This window comes from Thunnus maccoyii, chromosome 2 (genome assembly GCF_910596095.1).
Source record: "Thunnus maccoyii chromosome 2, fThuMac1.1, whole genome shotgun sequence".
Lineage (NCBI taxonomy): Eukaryota > Metazoa > Chordata > Actinopteri > Scombriformes > Scombridae > Thunnus > Thunnus maccoyii.
The window spans coordinates 29,290,795-29,312,666 of NC_056534.1; the positions used below are offsets into that span (position 1 = coordinate 29,290,795).

At 39.0% G+C, this 21,872-nt stretch overlaps 1 protein-coding gene across 4 annotated transcripts; it reads left to right on the top strand.

Moving 5' to 3' along the window:
• The first annotated feature begins 1,534 nt into the window (after window positions 1-1,534).
• Window positions 1,535-21,081, top strand: rgl3a (ral guanine nucleotide dissociation stimulator-like 3a). Of its 4 annotated transcripts, none has more exons than XM_042391784.1 (18): window positions 1,535-1,719; window positions 2,923-3,184; window positions 9,473-9,762; window positions 11,526-11,570; window positions 11,856-12,025; window positions 12,949-13,109; window positions 13,216-13,527; window positions 13,625-13,728; window positions 13,904-13,988; window positions 14,898-14,972; window positions 15,663-15,749; window positions 15,857-15,889; window positions 16,030-16,151; window positions 16,279-16,374; window positions 16,799-16,934; window positions 17,266-17,535; window positions 18,226-18,340; window positions 18,945-21,081. In XM_042391784.1, the coding sequence occupies exons 2-18, from the start codon at window positions 2,996-2,998 to the stop codon at window positions 19,097-19,099; spliced, it is 2,445 nt and encodes an 814-aa protein (XP_042247718.1). In that variant the 5' UTR covers window positions 1,535-1,719; window positions 2,923-2,995; the 3' UTR covers window positions 19,100-21,081. The 4 variants fall into 4 exon arrangements, with proteins under 4 accessions (XP_042247718.1, XP_042247733.1, XP_042247724.1 ...); XM_042391799.1 differs by having other exon boundaries at window positions 2,978-3,184; XM_042391790.1 differs by lacking the exon at window positions 1,535-1,719 and adding an exon at window positions 1,738-2,172.
• Window positions 21,082-21,872: the final 791 nt, after the last annotated feature.

Here is a 21,872-nt window from a genome sequence, read left to right on the forward strand (position 1 = left end):
TGGCCCAATACTGTTCAACCATATTCACCATTTCAAATATGGGCCATTCTAGCCTCACACCCTGATTAGCCAGTGCTTACTGTGTCGCCAGAACTAACCCAGACATGTTTAAGATAAACAGACCACACTCAGATAAGCCAGTATCAATTGTGCCACACCTTTACCTAAAGTGGCCCAATAATGTTCAGTAATATTTGGGCCATATTTACTATTTCAAATGTGGGCCACATTAGGCTCACATTATGACAGCCAGTGCTGACTGTGGCATACAATTGCCAAAAGTGGGCCAAATTTGTTGTATAGTATTTAGGGCATATTTGCCATATCATATGTTGGCCACTTTAGGTTCACATCAAGTCAAGCCAGTGCTTACTGTGCCGTATCTTTGTCAGAACTGGCCTAGGTATGTTTTAATATAACCGGGTCACTTTTGGTTTACACCCACGTTAACTTTTGTCGACTGGGCCAGATCTTTGCCAAAAATGGCCCACATTTGTTTTGGGATATTTGGGCCATATTTGTTATCTTACATGTAGGCCACTTCAGGCTCACATCCATTTTGTCTGGGCCAGAAGAAGGCCAGCAGTGCCACATCATTGCCTGAAGTGGCCCACTTTCATATGCTATCTGGGCTTGCTGTTATCTTCACCTTATAAATTTGTCTTTTAAATTTGACTTCTCTCATTCCAACAAGTTGTATTGCAATAGTGTTTAACTTCAAGTTTTAATATTTTAAAAGTCAACCTGTTGGCTTGTAACCCCTTCAAATTAAATGCTGTCTACTTCTGACCCCACATCGCAGGTTATTTCCTCAGTGTGTGCATGTGAGTTACTGCATGAACAGTTCAACCAGTTATTTTTCCTTCTTCTCAGATTGTTTCATTTGAAGGATTTTTTCATATATCTTGTATTTCACATGTAGAAAGGCAAAAATGAGAGAAAATGATTTTGTTGTTCCCACAGGTTGGGAGTCACTGATTTAGACCAGGGACTGCCATTAACACTCAGCTGAAAGAAGGTAACAATTCTGGGGTGAATGTAAAGTTCTCAGCTATGTGTCTGACCTCAGGCCTTAGAAATGAAGAATTAATTTACAGCAAGCCTCTAATGAACTGATCCCCTAAAATAATACCTGAGATAGAAAGTAAGAAAATAAAGTTTAAAAGGAAGGCAAATTATTTGATTCTGTCATAAACAACTGACACATAACACACTTGTTCAAATATTCACAAAAGAAAAGGAAGAAAAACTAAAAAACATTATATATATACATATATATATATATATATATATATGTGTGTGTGTGTGTGTGTGTGTGTGTGTAACAGAGGACAGAGCTTTATTTAATCTTTATTTAATCAGGTGGTTTTATTGGGATTCTCTTCTTCTCTCTTTCAAGAGTTTTTCCATCATGTTGGACATTACTGGATAATATGCAGGCTTAGAATATTGGTTTATACATCAAGAAATAAGTGCACACCGGTAACAAGTGATAAGCATACATTTTTCTTTTTAACTGATCGACCAATCAGTAAGAGGAGGCGGCCCTGCGCTTCCTGGTGCAGAGTTTGAATCGCTGCCAGCAACGTGAGTGGCTTTCCTCAACATCTCCTGCCAGCAGGCCTTCAATTAAACATGCAGTCTGTGCAGGTTTTAAACCGTGTCATTGTCACGCTTTCATACGCTCACCTATGAACTGTACTGTAACCCAAACCGCAGGTAAGAAACATATGAGCAAAGCTTATCAGCAAACTTTCATCAGAGTAACCAGTCGAGTTTTAATTAGCGCAATTCTGCGATTCTGCATTTCTGCGCACTTTCTTTAAGCTATACGTCTTACTGCTTGTATGATCAAGGTGAAAATGAGGGCAGAGTGGTTTATTCTGCTTAGGTGGGTAGTGAACTGGAATGATGGGATGTGAAATGCAATCAAAAAGGGACATAATTATATCTCAGTGTACAGCCACACAGGGAGGAGGCTTTTCCAACACACACACACACACACACACACACATATAAATGCGCGCAGAGCATCATCCACCCACAAACACAAAGAACAGTCAGTCCTCAGTCTCACGCTGTCTCTACATGCTGCTGCTGAATGTTCTGCCTGCTGGACAAATGCAGCTCTAAACATGGTCTTAATCAGGATTCAAGATAAGCAAGTTTACAGTAAGTAACAATATATTTCCTCTGTATTGTATTCAGTGAGTGATTAAGATTTTTCTGAGATGCTCAAGCTACGATTGTTTGTGAATTGTACATGTAACTGAATTTTGCACCTATCAGGAATATATTCATGGTTGTAATGAACATCAACCAGAAAGTTATATTCTGTATCTCATCACAGTTTTCATATTTTCATTGATTTTTTTTCCATAATGTGGCCATTAAAATGTTTTTTAAGGATCATACAAATGAACTTCTTGTAAAAATGTGTAAAATGTAATAAACAACACTATCATACTGACTTTTCTGTTAACACACTGTTACCAGATATAAAGTTTAGTTGATACAAGAGAAGATTCCTCAAGCTGTTATGACAAATTGATCTTTATTTGTGTCAGTTGTTTTTGTTCCCTGCACTTTAGGGGTTTTACATGTTTGTTATGAAGGCTATTTATAGAATAAAACATAATTTACAGCACTGTGTTGTTATGCTGAAAACTTTAATACTTTTTTTCTGTTCTAGCACAGTAAATCTAATCATGATTTTTTTCTTCATTCATCTACACTGACCCAGTTTCTTTTTAAACTGATCTTTGTTTAATGACATTCATTGTTTAATGGCTGCACATCATGGGGTTTTAAAACCTGCTGACATGGATGCTGCTTTGATGGTTGGAATCAACATTTTTATAAGCGAGAGATTCAGCGAGATAATGCGCCTGATCGTTTTCACACTCTCCTCTCTTGCCACAGATGAGACAGCAGGTGTGGGAGAGATCTGACGAGGTGTGTGTGTGTGGGCCCGTAGCGTGACATTAAGTGGGAGATGAGGACCATTCTTCCCGTGTGTGGAGGCGGTGATGGAGGGGAGTCCCGGGGCCTCCGCTCCAGGGTGGGCAAGATGAAGAAGCTGCTGTGGCTGAGGCAGAGTCACTGCGTGGACGTCCACACGGACACGGAGCCTGGCGTGTGGCTGAGAAGCTTCCAGTTGTTGGACACTGACGGACAGCGTGAGGTGAGCTGGAACACAGTCAAACTGGCTTTCTAGCAACATTATGAAATGCTGAAGTTTATCTTATGTGCTGCTCTTCATGTCTTAAAACCTCACTTCATTTAAAACTCACAATTGACTGTCTTTGGTTGTATGTCAATATTTAAACTATGTTCACTGGTCATTGGATATTTTCTCATTGTAGAAATCAAGTTGTCCACAGTCAAAGCATCTACACACTTATCCATGTGACAAACTCACACTGAACAAATAGTCTCTCTCAGAGGGAGGCATCATGGAAGCATGGAAATGTTAACATTTTTTAGGGAATTCCATCTAGTGCAAGGATATGTTGATAGAATGTGTTACACTGTGATATGACATGAAAAATCACCTCTCATTTGGTTAACATCATAATTATGATATATAAATATCCTTAAATGTCCATTTGATCCTAAAGGCTGTATAAGAGTTAACTGATTCAAATGCCTGAGCTTATTTGGCTGTTGTTGTTTAGTGAAAAGACTAATTCATGCTTTTTATTTTTATCATATCAGTATTAATAAGGAGTCCACAACAACCAGGGCTGTAAGTAGTTCTGTAAAGTTTCAAAAAGTAGATTTTAATAAACGGCCATCATATTTTCTCAAAGCCCAACGTGACTTCATCAAATCGCTTGATTTGTCCGATCAACAATCCAAAACCCAAAGATACTCAACTTACAACGATATGAAACAAAGAAAAGCAGTAAATCTTTACTTTTGTGAAGCTAGAACCAGCAAATGACTTAAAAGATGAATTTCCTGTTAGCAGACTGATCGATTCATCATCAAAACGATAGTGATGTTTAACTTCAACACAATAATTCATGTCAATATTAACAGAACAGCTTCCACTGTGTCTTCATGCACTGTGGTGACCAGCAGTAATGCTGAAAATCATATGAACAGTTCCAGTCTCAGCGTATCTTAAACAAAAAGAGTAAAGGTGGGTGCAGTCTGAACCTGAACTATTGGCACAAAGGACACCACAGAGTTTGTAATTTCCACCTAATTTTATATCCTTCTGGAGGTAAAAGGACAGTCATGAATTACTCAGCACTGCTTAAATAGATGATTCAGGTTTTTTTTTAAATTTTATCATTTTGCAAAACAAGGCCGTGATATGTGTTGGTGTCCTTAATGTTTGCCAATATTCAGTCTTCCATCAACCTTTTAGTATAGTGTTATTTTAAATGGTAGATGTCTCAAATTACAATTAAAATGTTCATTTTAATGAACTCTTTCCCAGATTGTACTTCAGATTTAGTGTTGAAGAGTTGTTTAGAGTTGAATTATTAGGGTTGATTTGACTGCACTTACACATACTACATCTGTGACGGAGGAGCCGTCATATATCCAGGTAGTGTTTACGTCAGGTTTTTCTCTGGAAACTCCCACTATTGTTCTCATTCTGCTCAATATTTTTTCACTCAGCACGTCAATACCAGCAGCTTTTTGGTGACACTGAAAGGGAACTACAGTCGTCTCTCCAGGAAGTATATTATATTCCTGTGGGTGTACTGTGTATTTCTAGTCAAAGCAAAACCTTGTGGTCATGTGAAATTTTGAGGAAACAACTTCAACCAGTGTGTTTTTTTTTTTCAGCTGCCACTTGTTGCCTGTCACCTCTTCTCATGTGTCTAATCAGCACTAATTGAGGTCTTTCCCGGCGCTGCAAAGAGGCTCTTTTGTTTAGCCTCAGCAAAAAAACTGGTTGGGATGGGGTAATGTGGATTTTCAGTTCAGAGGCAGAAACTCATTAGAGAAACAAAAAGCTCATTCTTCCCTTTGAGCCTAAAGAGCAGTGGACAGCCTGATTAAAGGCATCTCATCTGCTCTGCTTGTCCATGTTATCATAATGTTGTGGCAGTCAGTCAGTTGTCTCTAAATGTAATGAAATGTAGTGTTTTCAGTAGTACCAAAGGGTCATAAATGATAACTTTTTCTCTTGAAATTTTGCTCAGTCACGCAGGTGAAGTTGTTTTTGTGCATCCAACCAGACCTGTTTCATGTGGTATGTCCCCACCACGCCTCTGACACCATGGGGCAGGAATATAAGCCACAGGTTGTCGAGTAAAACTGTCCCAACTGGATTCTTAAGAGGCAACAGCTCTGAGATATACCAGTTCCTCACATGTTGATGTTGGCCTGAAATCAGCCTCTCACTTCTAGCTGACAGAACCTTTCCTTTGATATCTTTCCTTCAATCTCTTCCTGAAAAACTACAGCTGGTGTTTTTGTAAAACGGAAAATAGATACTTTTTCGATCAGGATGTGGAGCTAGATGAAAGCTCCCGGGCCTGTTCTTGATCTAGACGGAGAACTTGAGGAAATTGAATTCATTGATTCATTTTTTTTTTTTTTTAATGTTTATAGTTTGGCCACCAGATGTCACAGTATTGTCTCTGCTGCTCATTTCCATGGAGAAAAACATTTAGATACAATAAAAAGGTTAGATACTCCCACACATCACTTTTTATGAAGGGTGTATGGATACTGCCTACACATTATTACACTTATTAATGCACCTTAAGAAATACTGTACACCTTCATAAAGCAGTATGATGTCTTAAACCAACAGTCATCAGGCATTTTAGAGGGTCAAGCATCACAGCAGCTCATAATCTCTCTCCCACATCATGGTGCCTTCTGTAATCACAGTGGATAGTGATAATGAGGGAGGTTTTGGTTGCTGTACAGATTTATGACTTCTCATTGTCTGTTTCAAAAAAAGTGAGTCTATATTGATGTCAAGCAAACATACTGTAGGACTCTGACAGGCAGGATACAAACCTTCACACCATTCGTTCATCCTGACACCAAGCATGAATGAGAAAACCTTACAACCTTTCTGCACATTTCAACCTTTAATTATTATCATCATTATTGTTATTTATTTTGACTGTTGTTAGAAGACATCATAATGCAATATGGAGATTTACAGCAACTGTTACATGTTGTAGGACTTTAACTTAACTGTTACTTCACTTTATCTCAGACAAAGACATTGTACTTTAACTCTGCTACATTCCTCTAGTTATTTGATGATTAAGATTTTACTGAGCAGGCATAATGTATAACAAAATCAAATGCATTGATGTAATTTAAACTACCAGCTCAAACTTAGCACTGCATTGACATCCTTTATTACTGGTATGCTTCAATTCCATAAATCCCTTATTGGACATTTACCACTCTATATAACATCTATGTGTGATTGGACCATGAGACCCTCACCCTCAAACTCACTCTGATTACTGTCTTATGCTTCAAGTCCTGTGGGTTTATTCTGAACTTGTAAAATCCACCTTTTAGTTTTTGTGCAGCAGACAGTGAAATTATCTTCAACACATCCTCATGATGATCAACACTCTCACTAACCCTGGACAATTCAAGACTATGATCTCAAACCACTTCACCTCAGTGCACACTTGTTTTCACTGAGTATTGTCCTCTTTCAATCTATTTAACTCTGTGTATTTTCTTTTTAACTCATCATTGCAAATGAGGGACACCTCAATGATTTTCGAGTCTTAAATAAATGTTTCAATTAATTGCTTGACACTACTCTGAAAGGACCCATTCATGAGAGTACGTATTTTTACTTTTGATAAGAACATTTTACTTTTACTTGCTAAAAACTCTACTTTAAGTTAAATAGTATGGTATAAACACATGAAGAACCTGGGTAATTTAAGTCTGTGAAATGGCTACTTTTTTAGGATTTTAATACTTTTTCAGTGCTATGCACGAGTCGACACCCTGTGTACTACTACCATTACTATAACTACTAATTGTGCTCTACAGCTGCTACCACTACAGTTGTGCTGCTAATCATGATAGTTCACTAATTGCAGTAACATCATCTGTATCAATAATACGTTTACCAGTCATAGCCTCACGTTTTAAATTAGCATAATACCTGATACGATTTAACCCATCATCCTTATTGGTCAGCAATATTAGCCACGCCCACACCTGTTCAATCAGCCCCGCCCAGTGATATACTGCTCACTCCCCCCTCACCCCCCTCCTCCCTGCCTCACTGTTCTCCTCCGCTCACTCTGAAACTAGTCCGTCAACTGTCACACGTCTCGTCTGAGAGACACAGTTTAACTTTATGGTATCTATGACATTCATTTTCAAAAATGAGACTCTCACATGTAATTCAGACTGAAGTGAACTGTCGGAGGACGGAGCTAAATCCTTAATTATTGCCTGTGCTGCGGTGCTGTCACCTACAATAGCGGCAGTTTGCCAACAGATTTTCTTCTTTTTGCGAGCGCGAGACAAACATGGGAAAATGGCACTTATCGATGGTAGGTTGAATGAACCTCTTAATTAATACTGTGTGTGTCTTTGTGAAGCGTAAAAAAGATGGAAACGTTAAAACTGTCACATTAAAGTGTCATTTCGATTTTACTCTTTATTTGCTATTCTGTCTCTGGTTACCAGGACAACCTTATCGATATAATGGTTTAATTGACTGCAGGCTGTGATGCACCAGTGTCTCATTGTGTCTGGCAGCACACTGGTTTTTGTCTGAGTTTCTGTCATGTGATATCAGGTGTTTTCAAGCCTGGTCTGCTTCTGTTGTTACATATGTTCGAGTTACACTGTGCTTACATATATACATATATAGCCTGTATAGACACGTGCTTTCTACCAGTCCGGTCATAGAGCCTCATTCCTGGCAGGGCAATGACTAGTTGTTAAAGATGGGGTGAGGTGTCATCGTCAGGATCATGTTTCATTTTGTCAGCAACCCCTACTTTTCTAATTCTGGGTCCCATATACTTGTACCGACACTGTGCTGCATTATTAGGGTCCAGTATATATTTGTACACCCTTGAATGACGAGCAGGCTGAGTGTAGGACTTAGGTGTAACTTGTCACTGACAAAGTGGCTCAGTGCAGCAAAGGTTTTACTTTGATAGTGATTGGAGGGCTGTCTCAGCCTATCAAGTTGAGCTCATGCTGTTAAAACATTCATTTTGATTTTACATTTTCACTAGCAATGGTGGTATTTTTATTGATTAGTTGGCATGAGACTTGTGTGAAATACAGAGAAAGGTGAATACAGATAAAATAAAATGCATGAACATAAGCGCAAGATATGAAATAGCATATTGAGAATGTGGGACGTTGTCATAAAATACTGTCGATTCTGTTGCAAGACGCACTTTTATTCACTGTTTCATCTCAGCTGTCTGTAACACTTTTGAATAGGAAGGTTGTCATGATGCCGCACATAAATACATTACAGGTCTAAATCGTGCTTTGTAAAAACTAATATCTAAATATAGTTTAGATATCTTGAAGTATCATTGAGGATGTATTCCCTTCTTCCACTCTCCATTTGATGGTGGAGTAAAAATCAACCCATAAGTAAATTGTTGAGTAAAACATAATACAACTAACATAACTATTTAAATCAAGAATGTGAACATGTTATTTTGGATACTTTACTAAATGTAACACATCACTTGAGATAATGCTCTTATAATTAGTGATATTAATTTTGTCTACATCACTCACCACAATTCAGCTAAACATACTTTCACTTTGTTCCAGTCAAAGCCTGTCTAGATCAAGAAAAGACCCCTGATCTCTTCTGACCACTGTTGTTTCTCTACAGTTTTCTATCATGTAATGTAATAATGAGGGGTAACATATTGCTGCCGTTATGCTAAACAAGTGGAAAATAATGTTTGAGGAAAGCAAAACTGAGGTCAGACTGTGTCATGGTTTAAGAAGTTGTCCTTGTGTTTCTGGGCATAAACAAATAGTGCCAGTGGATGCTTCTCTGCCTCGTCATCGCCTCAGTCACCAGGTGTCTTTCTGCGTCAGGGTTCAAGGATGGGTCACAAGCAGAATCTCAGGAATGAGTTCAATCGATGTTTAATTGGCGTCTTAATAAAATGACTCAGTCTGACGGCTTATTGCATTTGTCATGAATTATGTGCAGCAGATATGTAAGATTGTCACAGTAATTTAGCTCAGCAGTATTGAAGGAGCTCTGTGACTATTTAGTCTGCGTTCAGCCTCGTCAAGTGAAATGTTGAAACATACCGATGATTTTTCTTCTTTGCACTGCAAGTATTTGCACAGATTAAGAAAAACATTCAGTTGATGAAAAAGTTTGTTGTTGTGCAATAGTTCTACACGTTTCCCTTTTTTAAAAACTACATGATAGTCTGTATTATATTCACTATCACAAAGAAACAGAATTACTTGCCAGATCTTGATGACCTTGTATTCTCCCCTGCAGGACCCGGTGCAGGAGTGGGGGGAGGAGGAGGAAGACGGGGCTGTATTTGGCATCACACTGCGCAGGGAGCCCGTCTTGCCGGGTTCGGACACGGCAGAGCCCCCTACAGCCTTCAGCTTCATCCAGTACCACACGGTGAAGGTGCGCAGGCTGAAGGCCGCCACCCTGGAGCGTCTGGTCACCCACCTGCTGGATCGAGAGCACCAGGAGCCTGACTACGTCCCTGTGTTCCTTTCTACATACAGGGCCTTCACCTCCACCAGCACCCTCATCGAGCTGCTGTTTCAGAGGTGAGAAATTGTCCACGCCGGGGCCTTGCAGACTTTTGTTGAACTGAAACACATGTTAACAAAAAAACAAGTGGGCTCAGTCATGATTGAGACCCTGTTTTTAAAGGAATAGTTTGACATTTTAGGATACATGCTTATGTTTTGTTGCCGAGAGTTAGATGAGAAAATCAATACCACTCTCACATCTGTCGGTTAGCTTAGCTTAGCATAAAGCATACCTTTTGACATAGCCAGGATAGATGTTTCCCCCTGCTACCAGTCTTTATGCTAAGCTAAGCTAAAAGTCAAAAGTCAAATTTATTTATATAGCACATTTCATACGACAGGTGTAAATTCAGTGTGCTACGGGACAGCTGTCAACATGTTCAAGAAAGCTAATAAGCATATTTCCCAAAATGTCAAACTGCTTTTCAAAGATATTAGCTAAGCTTTTCGAAGTTTAAAACTATATTTTTTGCTAAAGCAAAACCACAACTGTACTAATTTCACCATTCAAAAAGTGAAGTTAGTTAAAAGTGTGCCAGTGACGCCTAAACTGATCAGAAGAATCGAGGGCTTTAGTGTTTACTTCTTAACTTACTGACATTGATTTGTTGTTGCAGTGTGTGCTACTTTTAGAAAGGTCATCACTGTATACAAATGTAAGTGGGGCACATACGTAGCCAGGTTTTCCATTATGCCAGATGCACACATCAAATTTCAAAGAGTAATTTAACGCTCTCTTGACATCGCTTAAGCTATTTACAAAGAAAACCTCTATTGACACGGTGCGAGTTTCTATGACGGGTATTATTGTCAAGAGTTAAACAAAGCAGTCAGTAACTTTGTTCCATTCCTAAGTTTTCATGTCACGCCCTCCACACCCAGCGGCCTCTTACCCTCACACTGCACTGAGATTTAATTTCACTCAGGAATTACCTGCAGGGATCTTCTTTAAATGATCAATTATAGTGTTAGATTAAAACAGCCACCTTGGTTATTAGCGCTCCCCAAGAGGCCATTTGTAGATATTAAGTAGATTTCCCAAACAAAGTTCCCCCCCCCCCCCCCCCCCCCCAAAGAAGAGGCTTGAGTCTTTAAAAGTTCTTTCTAACTCACCTTTGCTGAATGCACTACAAATATCTTTCTGTGAGCAATTGTGGCCATTAGTGCTGTAGATCTGATATATTATTTGTCAAACAGTCGCCCTCATGTCTGTGGTGCTGGTGGCAACAGGCTTCCTGTGAGCTCTATGTGAGGTCAGTTTAAGGACAGTCTGAGAAGTGTGTTTTTCCCTCCTTTGGCTGACAGGATTTTGTACAGGATGCAATATTTTGATGCTGTTGTTAAATTGAAAACCACCTGTTTTGTATCTTTATAAGTGCTGTAAGAATTACGATTTATTTATCTTTTGTAGCACATTTTGACGTCATAAAGAGAAGGACCCCATTAGAAAACTCTGGCCATGTTCCTAAAATGAGACAGCATCGCAATACGCTTCAGTTAAACAGCGTATATATTCAAATGATGTCATTATTGATCCCTGAGGGAGATATTTGTCAGTTTACTCTCCACACTCAAGGCTACAGTGTCTCTGCAGTCAGCTGGGATTCGGAGTATTGCATGACATTTCCACAGGATGAACAGTTACGGAAGATCCACCCTGTGATCCTTTTCTTGTTTACAGGGTATTTTCTGTTACCACTTGGTTACCATGTTGTGTTTCTATGTGGTGAAATCTTTTATATTCAGCTGATAGGTGATTGTGTTTACCTTTTCCACAGAGATGACTCAATCGCCAACCTGGATAACACTGTTTGCCCACGCAGGTGAGTGAAGTCACGCCACGTTTGTCTGTGTTTTGCCATCAATCTAAAGTGAGATTTTGATAATTGGGTTTAATGGAGCGAAGCGGAAGCTTTATGTTCTTTTGCCACACCTTGTGATACTTTCCCAAACAAATTATGAGACAAATAAATTTTTTTTTTTTTTTTTATTTGTCTGACACATTTTAAAGATGTTGTCCAGGCCTCACTTTATTGTATCTCAGCAGCACAAACTGTGGTAAGTAAAGTATTAACACTGTAAAACTCTTTCCCTGATCACCTCCTCAGTACCTTACCCCCAGTCATCCGGCTGTGGTTGGAGGAGTACAGTGAAGATTTCCATGACTCCCCTCAGTACCAGGCCCTCCGGCTGTTGTGTGTCCACTTGCGGCATCGCCTCTGCTTCAGACGTTTGGCTCAGACCGCAGAGAATCTGCTCAAAAGGCTCCAGGAACAAGGTGCAGGGGAGATGTGATTGTTTATGTTCTGCTGCCATAATGCATCAACTGCAGGATGCACTTGTTGATACAGTTTCAAGCACCTCACTGAATACGTTTTACACTAGAGGAATAATTAGGACACTTCACAGACTTTCTATCTTTTATACTCAACCACTCATATATAATTATTAGTGCCGTCAAAATGAACATGTTCATTTTTTAATTAATTTGAAATATTTAATGTGTAGAAGAAAAATTCAATGTATTATTTTATATATGTATATTATTTAAATTTACTTCCTTGGTGTTGATTCTACATTAATTCTGTGATTTTACATTTTAATATCCATCATTACAAGCTTCAATATTGAGAAGGAAAAAAGCAATAAATCACCATTAATCACAGCAAATTGTGGGATCTGAATTAGCTCATTTTTTAAATCAATTGACAGCCCTGATAATCAGTCATCCATCCCTTTATTCATAGATCCGTACATCCAGATTATCAAGAATTCAGTGTAATTGATCAGCTCTCCTTGAGTGCAAACATTCTCTACTTTTCTGCCAAAGATAACAACAATCCCATATAGAAAATTTATTGCACATAATTAATTTAATTTGAAAAATGTGCTCTTGATTTTTATGCAGTGATGAACTGGAACGTGCAGAAAAGAGATTACAGTAGATCACATAGAAATAAAAGCAACTGTAGAAATTTGAAATTAGCCCTCAACGTTACTGTGATAGACTGCTGTAGGATATTGGACTACTTACGCTGCCTCTCTAACATAGGAATTATATGATCCTTAAGCAACGTTAACGTCCTCAGTAGTATCTCATGTCATGAATGACAAGTAGTTGCATGTTTGTGCGTGTGTCCTGTAACGCGTCTGTTGAGCAGTCTGTTAATATGTCATTTATGTTTTTGCTGTGTTTGACAGATTGCAGCCGGTCTACATCAGAGCATGACAGTGAATCATTGCAGCAGGACTTCAGAGATCAGGAGGAAGGAGGAGAGATGTCCTCTAAGGAGGAACACAAACACAACTTAATGGATTTCCCAGCGAGAGAAGTGGCGGAGCAGCTGACCAGATTGGACGCCGTAGGTTTCATCTGATCTTTCATTTCTGTTTCACTTTAGGTCTCTGAATCTTTTCTTTTCAGTGTTTTCTTCTCGTTCATCTTCGCCGTCTCTATCTCTCTGACAGGAACTGTTTGTCAGAGTGGTGCCCTTCCATTGCCTGGGCTGCGTCTGGTCGCAGCGTGACAAGAAGGGAAACCAAAACCTTGCGCCCACAGTTCGCGCCACCATCTCCCAGTTCAACGCTGTCACCAACCGTGTCATCACTTCACTCCTCTGCCCGTCCTCTCCCAGCCCTTCCACTTCCTCTCCCATCTCATCACCCAGCTCCTCCTTTACCTTCCTGTACCCCCCCACTGCCCCGGGCTCACCTCGCTCCTCACACACAAGCCCCGCCCACAGAGAACGCATCATCGAGAGGTGGATCGCTATTGCACAGGTCAGGATTAAAAATGGTTAAGAATAAGTGACATAAATGAACGTAACTTTTGTCAAAACAGCTTAACAAAAGGTGTTATTTAATGTTTTCTCTGAAGGAGTGCAAACAGCTGAAGAATTTCTCCTCCTTGTGGGCCATCCTCTCAGCCCTGCAGTCCAATGCCATATATCGCCTCAAGAAGACCTGGGCTGCTGTCAGCAGGTCAGCAAACAATATCAAGCAGTTTAAATTGTCTGAGTCGATAAGGAACAAAGATAGAAAATCGATTTGTATTTTATTTATCTTATTTGAGCCTGCATCATTAAGTGTTGCTCACGGTGAAAACTGACTCTACAAAACAAAGATGTCTTAACAAATTGAATATGTTTTGTTTCAGGGAAAGCATGGCCACCTTTGACCACCTGTGTGAGACTTTTCCTGATGAGAACTGTGTGCTAACCAGCAGAGAGATCCTTGTGGAGGTAACTATCTGAGTCTTTTTGACTCATATGAGAGAAAGATCTATATTCAATTCAGTTCAATTTATTTGTATAGTGTTATCTCAGGGCACAGGTCAAGACTGTACTCTTTAACTCTTATATACGTAATTATTCTTATTTCAACAAGTGTGCAGGGTGGATCTTACCAGAGACAAGATGTTTGCATGATTTGAATTCACCTCACTGAAGAAAATATTGAATGCATACAAGGTTACTTCCTTGTATGCAGTCAAGGTGTCTTGTTACATTTCTCTTAACTGTGAAAAGTGTTATACTTACATGAATCAGAAAGGTCCTTCTAATAATTATTGGATGCACTGTGTACAAAGGGTCTCTAGTAGTTTGTTAATTAGTTGTCCTTTTAATGGTGTTACGGTCAAATCTTTTTTTTTTTTTTTAACTTGCATCATAAAATTGAATTAATGTTTTGGCTCCAGTTTACTTGCCACTCCGTCTCCTTTGTCCTGTGAGTCATTCCCTTTGAAGAACAATCGATATGATTGTGTGTTTAGTGATATTGTTTTTATCAGCACACCAGTTCCTATAAAATAATAAAAAGGCCATTGTTGGCAGCCAACACAAATAAAGCTACAAATGAAAGTGGTTAGTTGCGCACTAAAAGTACTCAGTGGTTACTCTTTTTTTTTTTTTATGACTACATCCTGTCTAATACTCTCCTAGTACGCACACACACACTGATCCTTGAGCATTACCAACGTAATAAGGTGTAACTACAGTATGTCTATGGCACACCCTCCCACACCCAACAGCACCCTGTCAGCAGGTGCTCAACCCTGAAAAGAACAATTATATAACCTGCACTCTCACATTAACAGCCTGAGTGATGTTGTTCAATCAACACTGACAGGATTGTTGTCTGTTTTGCTGCAGGATGGGAGTCAGACAGACGGCATCACCACCCCGGGCTCTAAGTCACTTCATCTGTGCTCTGTATCCAAACAGATGGTAAGACTCACTGTCTGTCACACCAAAATAATGAAATTAATGCCTTTGGAAATTACCTTTTTGGTTCCTCATTTCAGGTTCAACCACAGAAATAAAATGAATGTGTCTGCTATTTCAGTCATTAAAAAAAGACAGAAAGGCAGATGTTTATTTTGCTCTGCCTTGATCATCAATTCTGCTTCCCTAAAAGTTAAGTTTTCAAAGTTTCGAGAGTACCAGTTCCCTCTTCCTTTTTCACTCTGGACATTTAGTAGAAAAAGACTCTAGCCAGACTCAAACAATTCACATGACAATTATTAGTCCCCCTTTCCCACAGTTTGGCACACTTTGCTGAGGTTGGGTGGGGCTGTGTGTAAAAGTTTTATATCTCCATTGTATTTAAATAGGGATGGGCATGTTTTCTCAGTTGTTTGTGTACATTTCTACATCAGGTATATTCTGTTATTTTCATAGACATATCAAGTGAGCTCAGTGTTCTGTCCTCTTTTGGTTGGGCTCAAATGGATTCTTCAACTACAAGAATAAGAGACTTGCATCCGCTAATTTTCTATTGCAATAGGATCAATACCATAACAACAAGATGTTTACCAATCTATAGCTTATCTGCAGCTTTTTGAAAATTATTTTTAGTTTATTTCTATCAACACAATGTTCCAAATATAAACCTTTTTGCTTGATTTTTGTCCTCAGAGCCTCCACAGTGGTGTCGTACCTTACCTGGGCACTTACCTGACTGTCCTCACCATGCTGGATACAGCTCTCACTGACACTGTGGAAGTGAGTACAAATCAAACCCTCCTGTTGGTTTTGTTTGTTCTTTTTTTATTTTTAGTAGAATTTATGACGCCACAAGTAACACTGGTTGTTCTTTCCATTTTCCGAAGGGTGGACTCATCAACTTTGAAAAGCGCAGACGGGTAGGTGTTGCCTCCTAGTGGTGTCTTGCATCAATTACTATAATTGTTTTCAATTTTAATATCCAGCGGTTACTTCTGTTTTATAATTTTCTGTTCCAGGAATTAATCTGTACTTTTGTTTTTATTCATTTCTGTTTCAGGAGTTTGAGGTTCTGTCTCAGATTCGGCAGCTTCAGGCTTCCTGTTCGCACTACAATCTCTCAGTCAACCCTCAAATCACTGCCTGGCTGCAGGCACACACACTTCTCACAGACCAGGAGAGGTGAGACACACACTAACACCGCTGCAATAAAACATAAAGACAATCAAGTGGGTTTGAAGACTTTTCAAAGATGTTAGTATCATTTCTTGTTCTCCTGAGTCAGCTTCTTTTTTTTTCTGTTCTGAAGCTATGAGCTGTCTCGTGACCTGGAGCCTCCAGTTGACCCATGTCCCAGCTCTCCCAACATATGGAGCAGTCGTCTGCTCACCAAGAAGCTCGCCTCGTAAGTCTGGAAAACTACATCTAGCTTGTAACATTTAACCACAGGTGACTTGTTATAACAATGACTGCTGTGATATGAATCCTCCTCCCAAAGTTTAGAAGTTTTTAATTTGCCTCTGAATCTAGATCTGCATCAAAATACACATAGTGATAGAACATAATTGGAAGTATGGTTTCCTTTATGCATATGAAGTATTGCAAATGGAAATACTGAACATATTCAAAAATGCCACAATCACGCAGTGTTAACAAATTATTTAAAAGACTCCTGGAGCAGGACTTAAACCAAACTTTATAGAAATTAAAAAATTTTCACTCAATGCTGGAATCATCCTTTTAACATGGAACGCTTAATATTTGCAGAAAGTTGATTCTCTTGCCAGACTGACATTTTAAACATGGATTTTGTGTGTGTGTGTGTGCAGGTTGCGAACAGCCAGCGACAGCTCCCTCAGGAAGACCCATGCAGACCAGATCAGTGTGTCGTCTTCTGGCTCCAGCAGTTCAGACATGGAGGATCTCACCGTCCCTCAGCCCTCTCCGCTCAGACTCAAATTCAAGGTGTGAGCACTGACGGTCTCCTAAACGGACACCGTTTGTCTCGTGTGCCGAGAGCTGTAACATTCATGCAAAGAATCTGACCTTCGTCAATAAAGAGACAAGAGCAGATTTAATTTAAAATTTTGCTTTTATTAGGCACAACCTGCTTTTTGTCACTTTATAAGAATTTTTGAGCCACAGTGTACATAGATTAAAAACATACAATGACTGACTTATTTAAATTGGGATTTGGTGCTTGTTGTATGTTTTTTAAAAACCTGAACACTTAAAGCCTAAAATTGGAACTTAATATTTACATTTTCTTCTCTTTTCCTCTCTGCCTCTCCTTCAGTCTCTCTCGGGTTCTCTCCACAATGTAGCAGAGGACTTCTCCTCCAGTGCCATGTCCTCCTCTTCTTCTGCGAGTCTTTCCAGCTCCTCCTGCAGCTCCTCTCATCCAGACCTCAGCTCCTCCTCTCTGGCACTGAGCCCAGAGACATCATCCTCCAGCTGCTCCCCTCAGGCCGCACTTCCTGTCTACAACAAACAGGTCGCTGACTCATGTATCATCAGGGTCAGCGTGGAGAGTGACAGCAACGGAAATGTCTACAAAAGCATATTGGTAAGGGAGATGGTTTTGTAATCTGCTTTTACCGCACATTCATAGCTCAGCCAGACTGTTGTCAGTCAAAAAGTCCTAAAGAAGGAAAGTAGAAGAAAAGACAAAAAAAGAAAGCAGAAGAGTCAGGATTTGGTATTGCCTAATGACCTGTCTTGACCGCTTTATGAGGAAAGAAAACTGACGTGTTTCCTTCAAGAGTATTTCAGTCAGTGGTTACTTTGGTGCATGTGTGCAAGATTTTGTCCATGATCAGAAATCAGAAGCAGTTTTAGGTTTTATTGTGACATTTGCAAATAAGCTACTACGCTAATATCAGCTTAAGATTTATGAATTAATTCTCCAGCTTGTATCAGCAAAGCAACATTATCCTGCACTTAACAATTATTTCTGTTGTCAAAGATATTCATCAATTGACAGTTGCTGCTTTTAATCAATAAATGTATTTCAAAGTCTGAAATAATGACTGATGTGTGTTGCAAGTTGCCACAGCATTAATTAATTTATCCTAAAAATGATAATTTCATAATGTTATGACATGGAGAACATAAAGTAACTATTAGGATACAGGATGAAGCTGTAATCAGCAAATATTGATAATTTCTGCTTGATAAATGACTGAAACAATTATTAAAGTTACATTGTCTTTACTCTATTAGTAAAATAGAATCTGGCTGTGTGTTTGCTCCCCAGCTGACCAGTCAGGATCATACGCCTCAGGTGATTCAGAGGGCTCTTGAGAAACACAACATAGAGGATGTCAGCTGCCATAACTTCAACCTCTACCAGATGCTCAACAATGGAAAAGGTGAATATCTCCTCAGGCAGTCTGATCTTTCCTGAATGCTCAGAACGAGAATACCTGTAATGTCGTTGTAATGGGAAGTCATTCATTATCTCTAAAGAAAAAAAAAAAGCAGCTGTTTACAGCTGTGACAGTTATGCATTTTAAGGTCAGTTTCATTTGTCTTAATCGTATGTATGAAGTGACTAAATAAACGCTAGATTATGTCATGTTGCACCAGTATTTAGTAGCAGAAAAGGCTTTGGCCTCTGCAGTAGATCAGCAATAAATGTCAGGACATCCATTGTACAGAAATACAAAAAAAGAAACATCCTTTAATAAACAATAATGCAAATCATCCACGAAACATAATGTTTTCAGAAGAGGTGTAACTCACAATTTCTCAGCTGGAAAAGCACTCCAGTTCTCACTATGTTGTCATTGCTAATCCTTCCCTCTACTGAGATCTTCATCACAAACTTTTTGCGAAATTACCCAACTTGTCACTATGAGAAATGTAGGAACTCAGACAGTTTGTGAAACAGAAGTAGACAATGTGGGTTGAGGGAAGGTGGATAAAACTAAAAATAAATTGCACAACTTCATCATTCTATTCTTTCTGCCTCAGAGCTACACATCCCCGACAAAGCCAACGTATTTTACGCCATGTGCACCACAGCCAACTACAACTTCGTCCTGCGCCAGCGCTGGAAGAGCCACAGCCGACATCTCGGCACCTCCTCCAGCCCTGGAGCTCAACCCAAGAACCGCCATGCCAAGTGAGAAACATCTGTCCCTGGCTGAATGTTAGGAGTACACCTAGAAGACAGATAAGCCGCTCATCTGCAACAACAACAACCAGCACATCTGTGGCTGTTTGTATCTACTCATCAACATGAGATTGGCACTGTACAGCAGATATGAGCGGCTCTGCCACAGAGACTCCCAAGAAACCGGAGAGCGTCGACTGAAACATAACCTTGAGGCGTTCCTGTCAAGAAGTGGTCTTCACCGTCCAGGAGCAACAGTGCAATGTGTCACCCCAAGAATTATTCTGGACTGTGTGAAGAGTGATAGAAGAAGAGAGAAATGTCCTGGTACACAAAAGAGAGACATGAAGACTTTTAAGAAATATAGAATTTTGTTATTCTCACACTGTTTCTATCATGCTAATCATCCACATCTTTGGATAAATGAATCACATTTTACCCAGGACCTTTTTTCCTTAGATGTACACTTGTATTACTGAGCACAAATGCACATTACATGGTGGATTTTGGAACTTTCACTGCTGCTAAATAGAAACATCAGGAACAGCAGGACTTGGAAAACTGTCATGTTTTATAACTCTACAGTGGAACCTGATAAATCTGCAGAATCAGGCCCACAGACTCGACTGCAGCTTCTTGTCTGGGACTCACATGAGATGTGAGGCTGAATGAGAAAAAGGAGCAGTTGACTTTCTCAACCACACAGAACAAAGTGAAGAAAAATGAGTCAGAATGACTAAAAATGGGATGTCCACTGTTAGTTGATGCGTAAGCACTCCTAAACACATCTGGTTCAAATGTGAAATCTGTCTGATCTCAGTCGTGCCAAGTGCACTGCAGAACAAGAGTCAAATAGTGTTTCACTGTTTGGACCCAGACCTCAGTGAGATTTTATTTGAGAGTCGGTAATAAGTATTTAGTTGTCTTCTAGTTGAGGATTTAATTGTTTTAAAGTAACTTAATGTAATTTTATCAACTTAAATTATTTAATGCATTTCAGTATTCAGCTTTTAGAGCAAGTGTATCACAAAAATGTGTTTGTTTCTGTTTTGTTGGTTTTTATGTTTTGGTTCATTTGATCATGACCCTCCCTTCAGTCTGAAATGCGACATGTTTTTGTCAGACATAAACATCCTTGACTTGTTGACGTAAATCTGAACTGAAGTTTGTTTTATTTTAAATGAAGAAATCTTTCGAGTCTGCTGCTGTCAAATGAAGGAGATATTGTGCGTGTGCATAATGTTTAAATATGTTTATATTCAGTGGTCTTGCCAGGGTTTAAAGTAGAGCTGAAATGCTGATATGTTGTATGTTAAAGGCTGTGATTCAGGCAAGGTTTCTGTCATCCAGGGCAGTTTAACTAAGAATGAAGGTAAAACCAGTCTTCTACCATGAGTAGAGGATGGTTCTCTCTGCCTGTGATGCTGTGAGCAAGATAAGTGTGATGAATGGTTCTTGTATGTGAAAATGAAGTGTCCCAGTATGTGAATTAAATGTGACATATTAGAACATTTCAGTGATGTGAAATCCTCCCCAAAACTAGCAGGCAGCTTTTGTGCAACTACCGATAGTATTGGTGAGAGGGTATACTCAAACAGATACACACAGTGGTTTACATCCCTGTTAAAAACAAACACACACACACTGGTGAAGATCCTGCTGAGTTTTGTACAGGATTTTGCATCACAAGTCCAACATTAATGCTACTGTGGTAACAAAGGTCTGGCAGTCAAAATATATGAATGAGAAGTCTACAGCGTGACTTGCTGTGTCTGTCAACTTTATTATTAGTAGGCTTTTTGTTCATTCTCTCCTTTATTGTGTTTTAAAATGTAAGTGAAGTTGTCTACATTACTGTATGCACGTTGTAATTTAAGCCTATATGTGTTCTAATACTTTATTTCAACAGACTCTTTATTTTTAAAGTTAAGTCTAAGCACTTGCTGTTTTGTAACTAGTATGAAATGTCAACTAATAAAGCCAATTTACTATTTATCAGTGTTATAAATGAAATTTGTCTGCTGTATTGCTTATGATTGGGGACTTTTTTGAGTCACAGGTCATTCAAAAGCAACAAACAGTAACAAGGTTTGCACTCATGAATCCAAGCGTTTCAAAAGATGGTGTGAGGTGTGTACAGCCAAAAACAACATTGCATGTTCAAAAGGAATTGCTCGCACACTCACAAAAAAGGAAGAGACTCCCAGGATGCAAAAGAATCAATTTATTTCATGTGCAAAAAGTGATACAGTGAAAAATGTGAGTGAATATTTTAGTCAGAGGACCATTAATTTTCAACACAATCTCTTCTTGAAATGGGACGTTTAAAAGTAAACACTGATATTTTGACTGATAACATGAACATGAAGTCCATTTAGGTCAAGATAAACTTTATTATCCCACTAGGAGAAATTCATGTGGTCATACACTTCTCAATTAAAACACAGAAGCACAATGTACATATACTAACAGACATACACAAGCATACGCACTCATGCACACACCCATCAACACAATAACCTAAAAAAAAATATTAGCAATATAAAAACATCATATACAGGACTCAGTCCCAATATACAGTTTAAATGAATAATGTGCACAGTCCAATCACCTGCGATCAATATCCAGTCTAAGCATACAGTATATAAAATATCCTGGAAAATGCATGCACTATAAAAAGTATATCATAACCAATATTCAGTCCAAATATACAATATAAATTTAAAACCATGTATCTCCAAATTTCGAGTTAGTCAGATAAGCTGCAGGTTTCATTATAATATTTA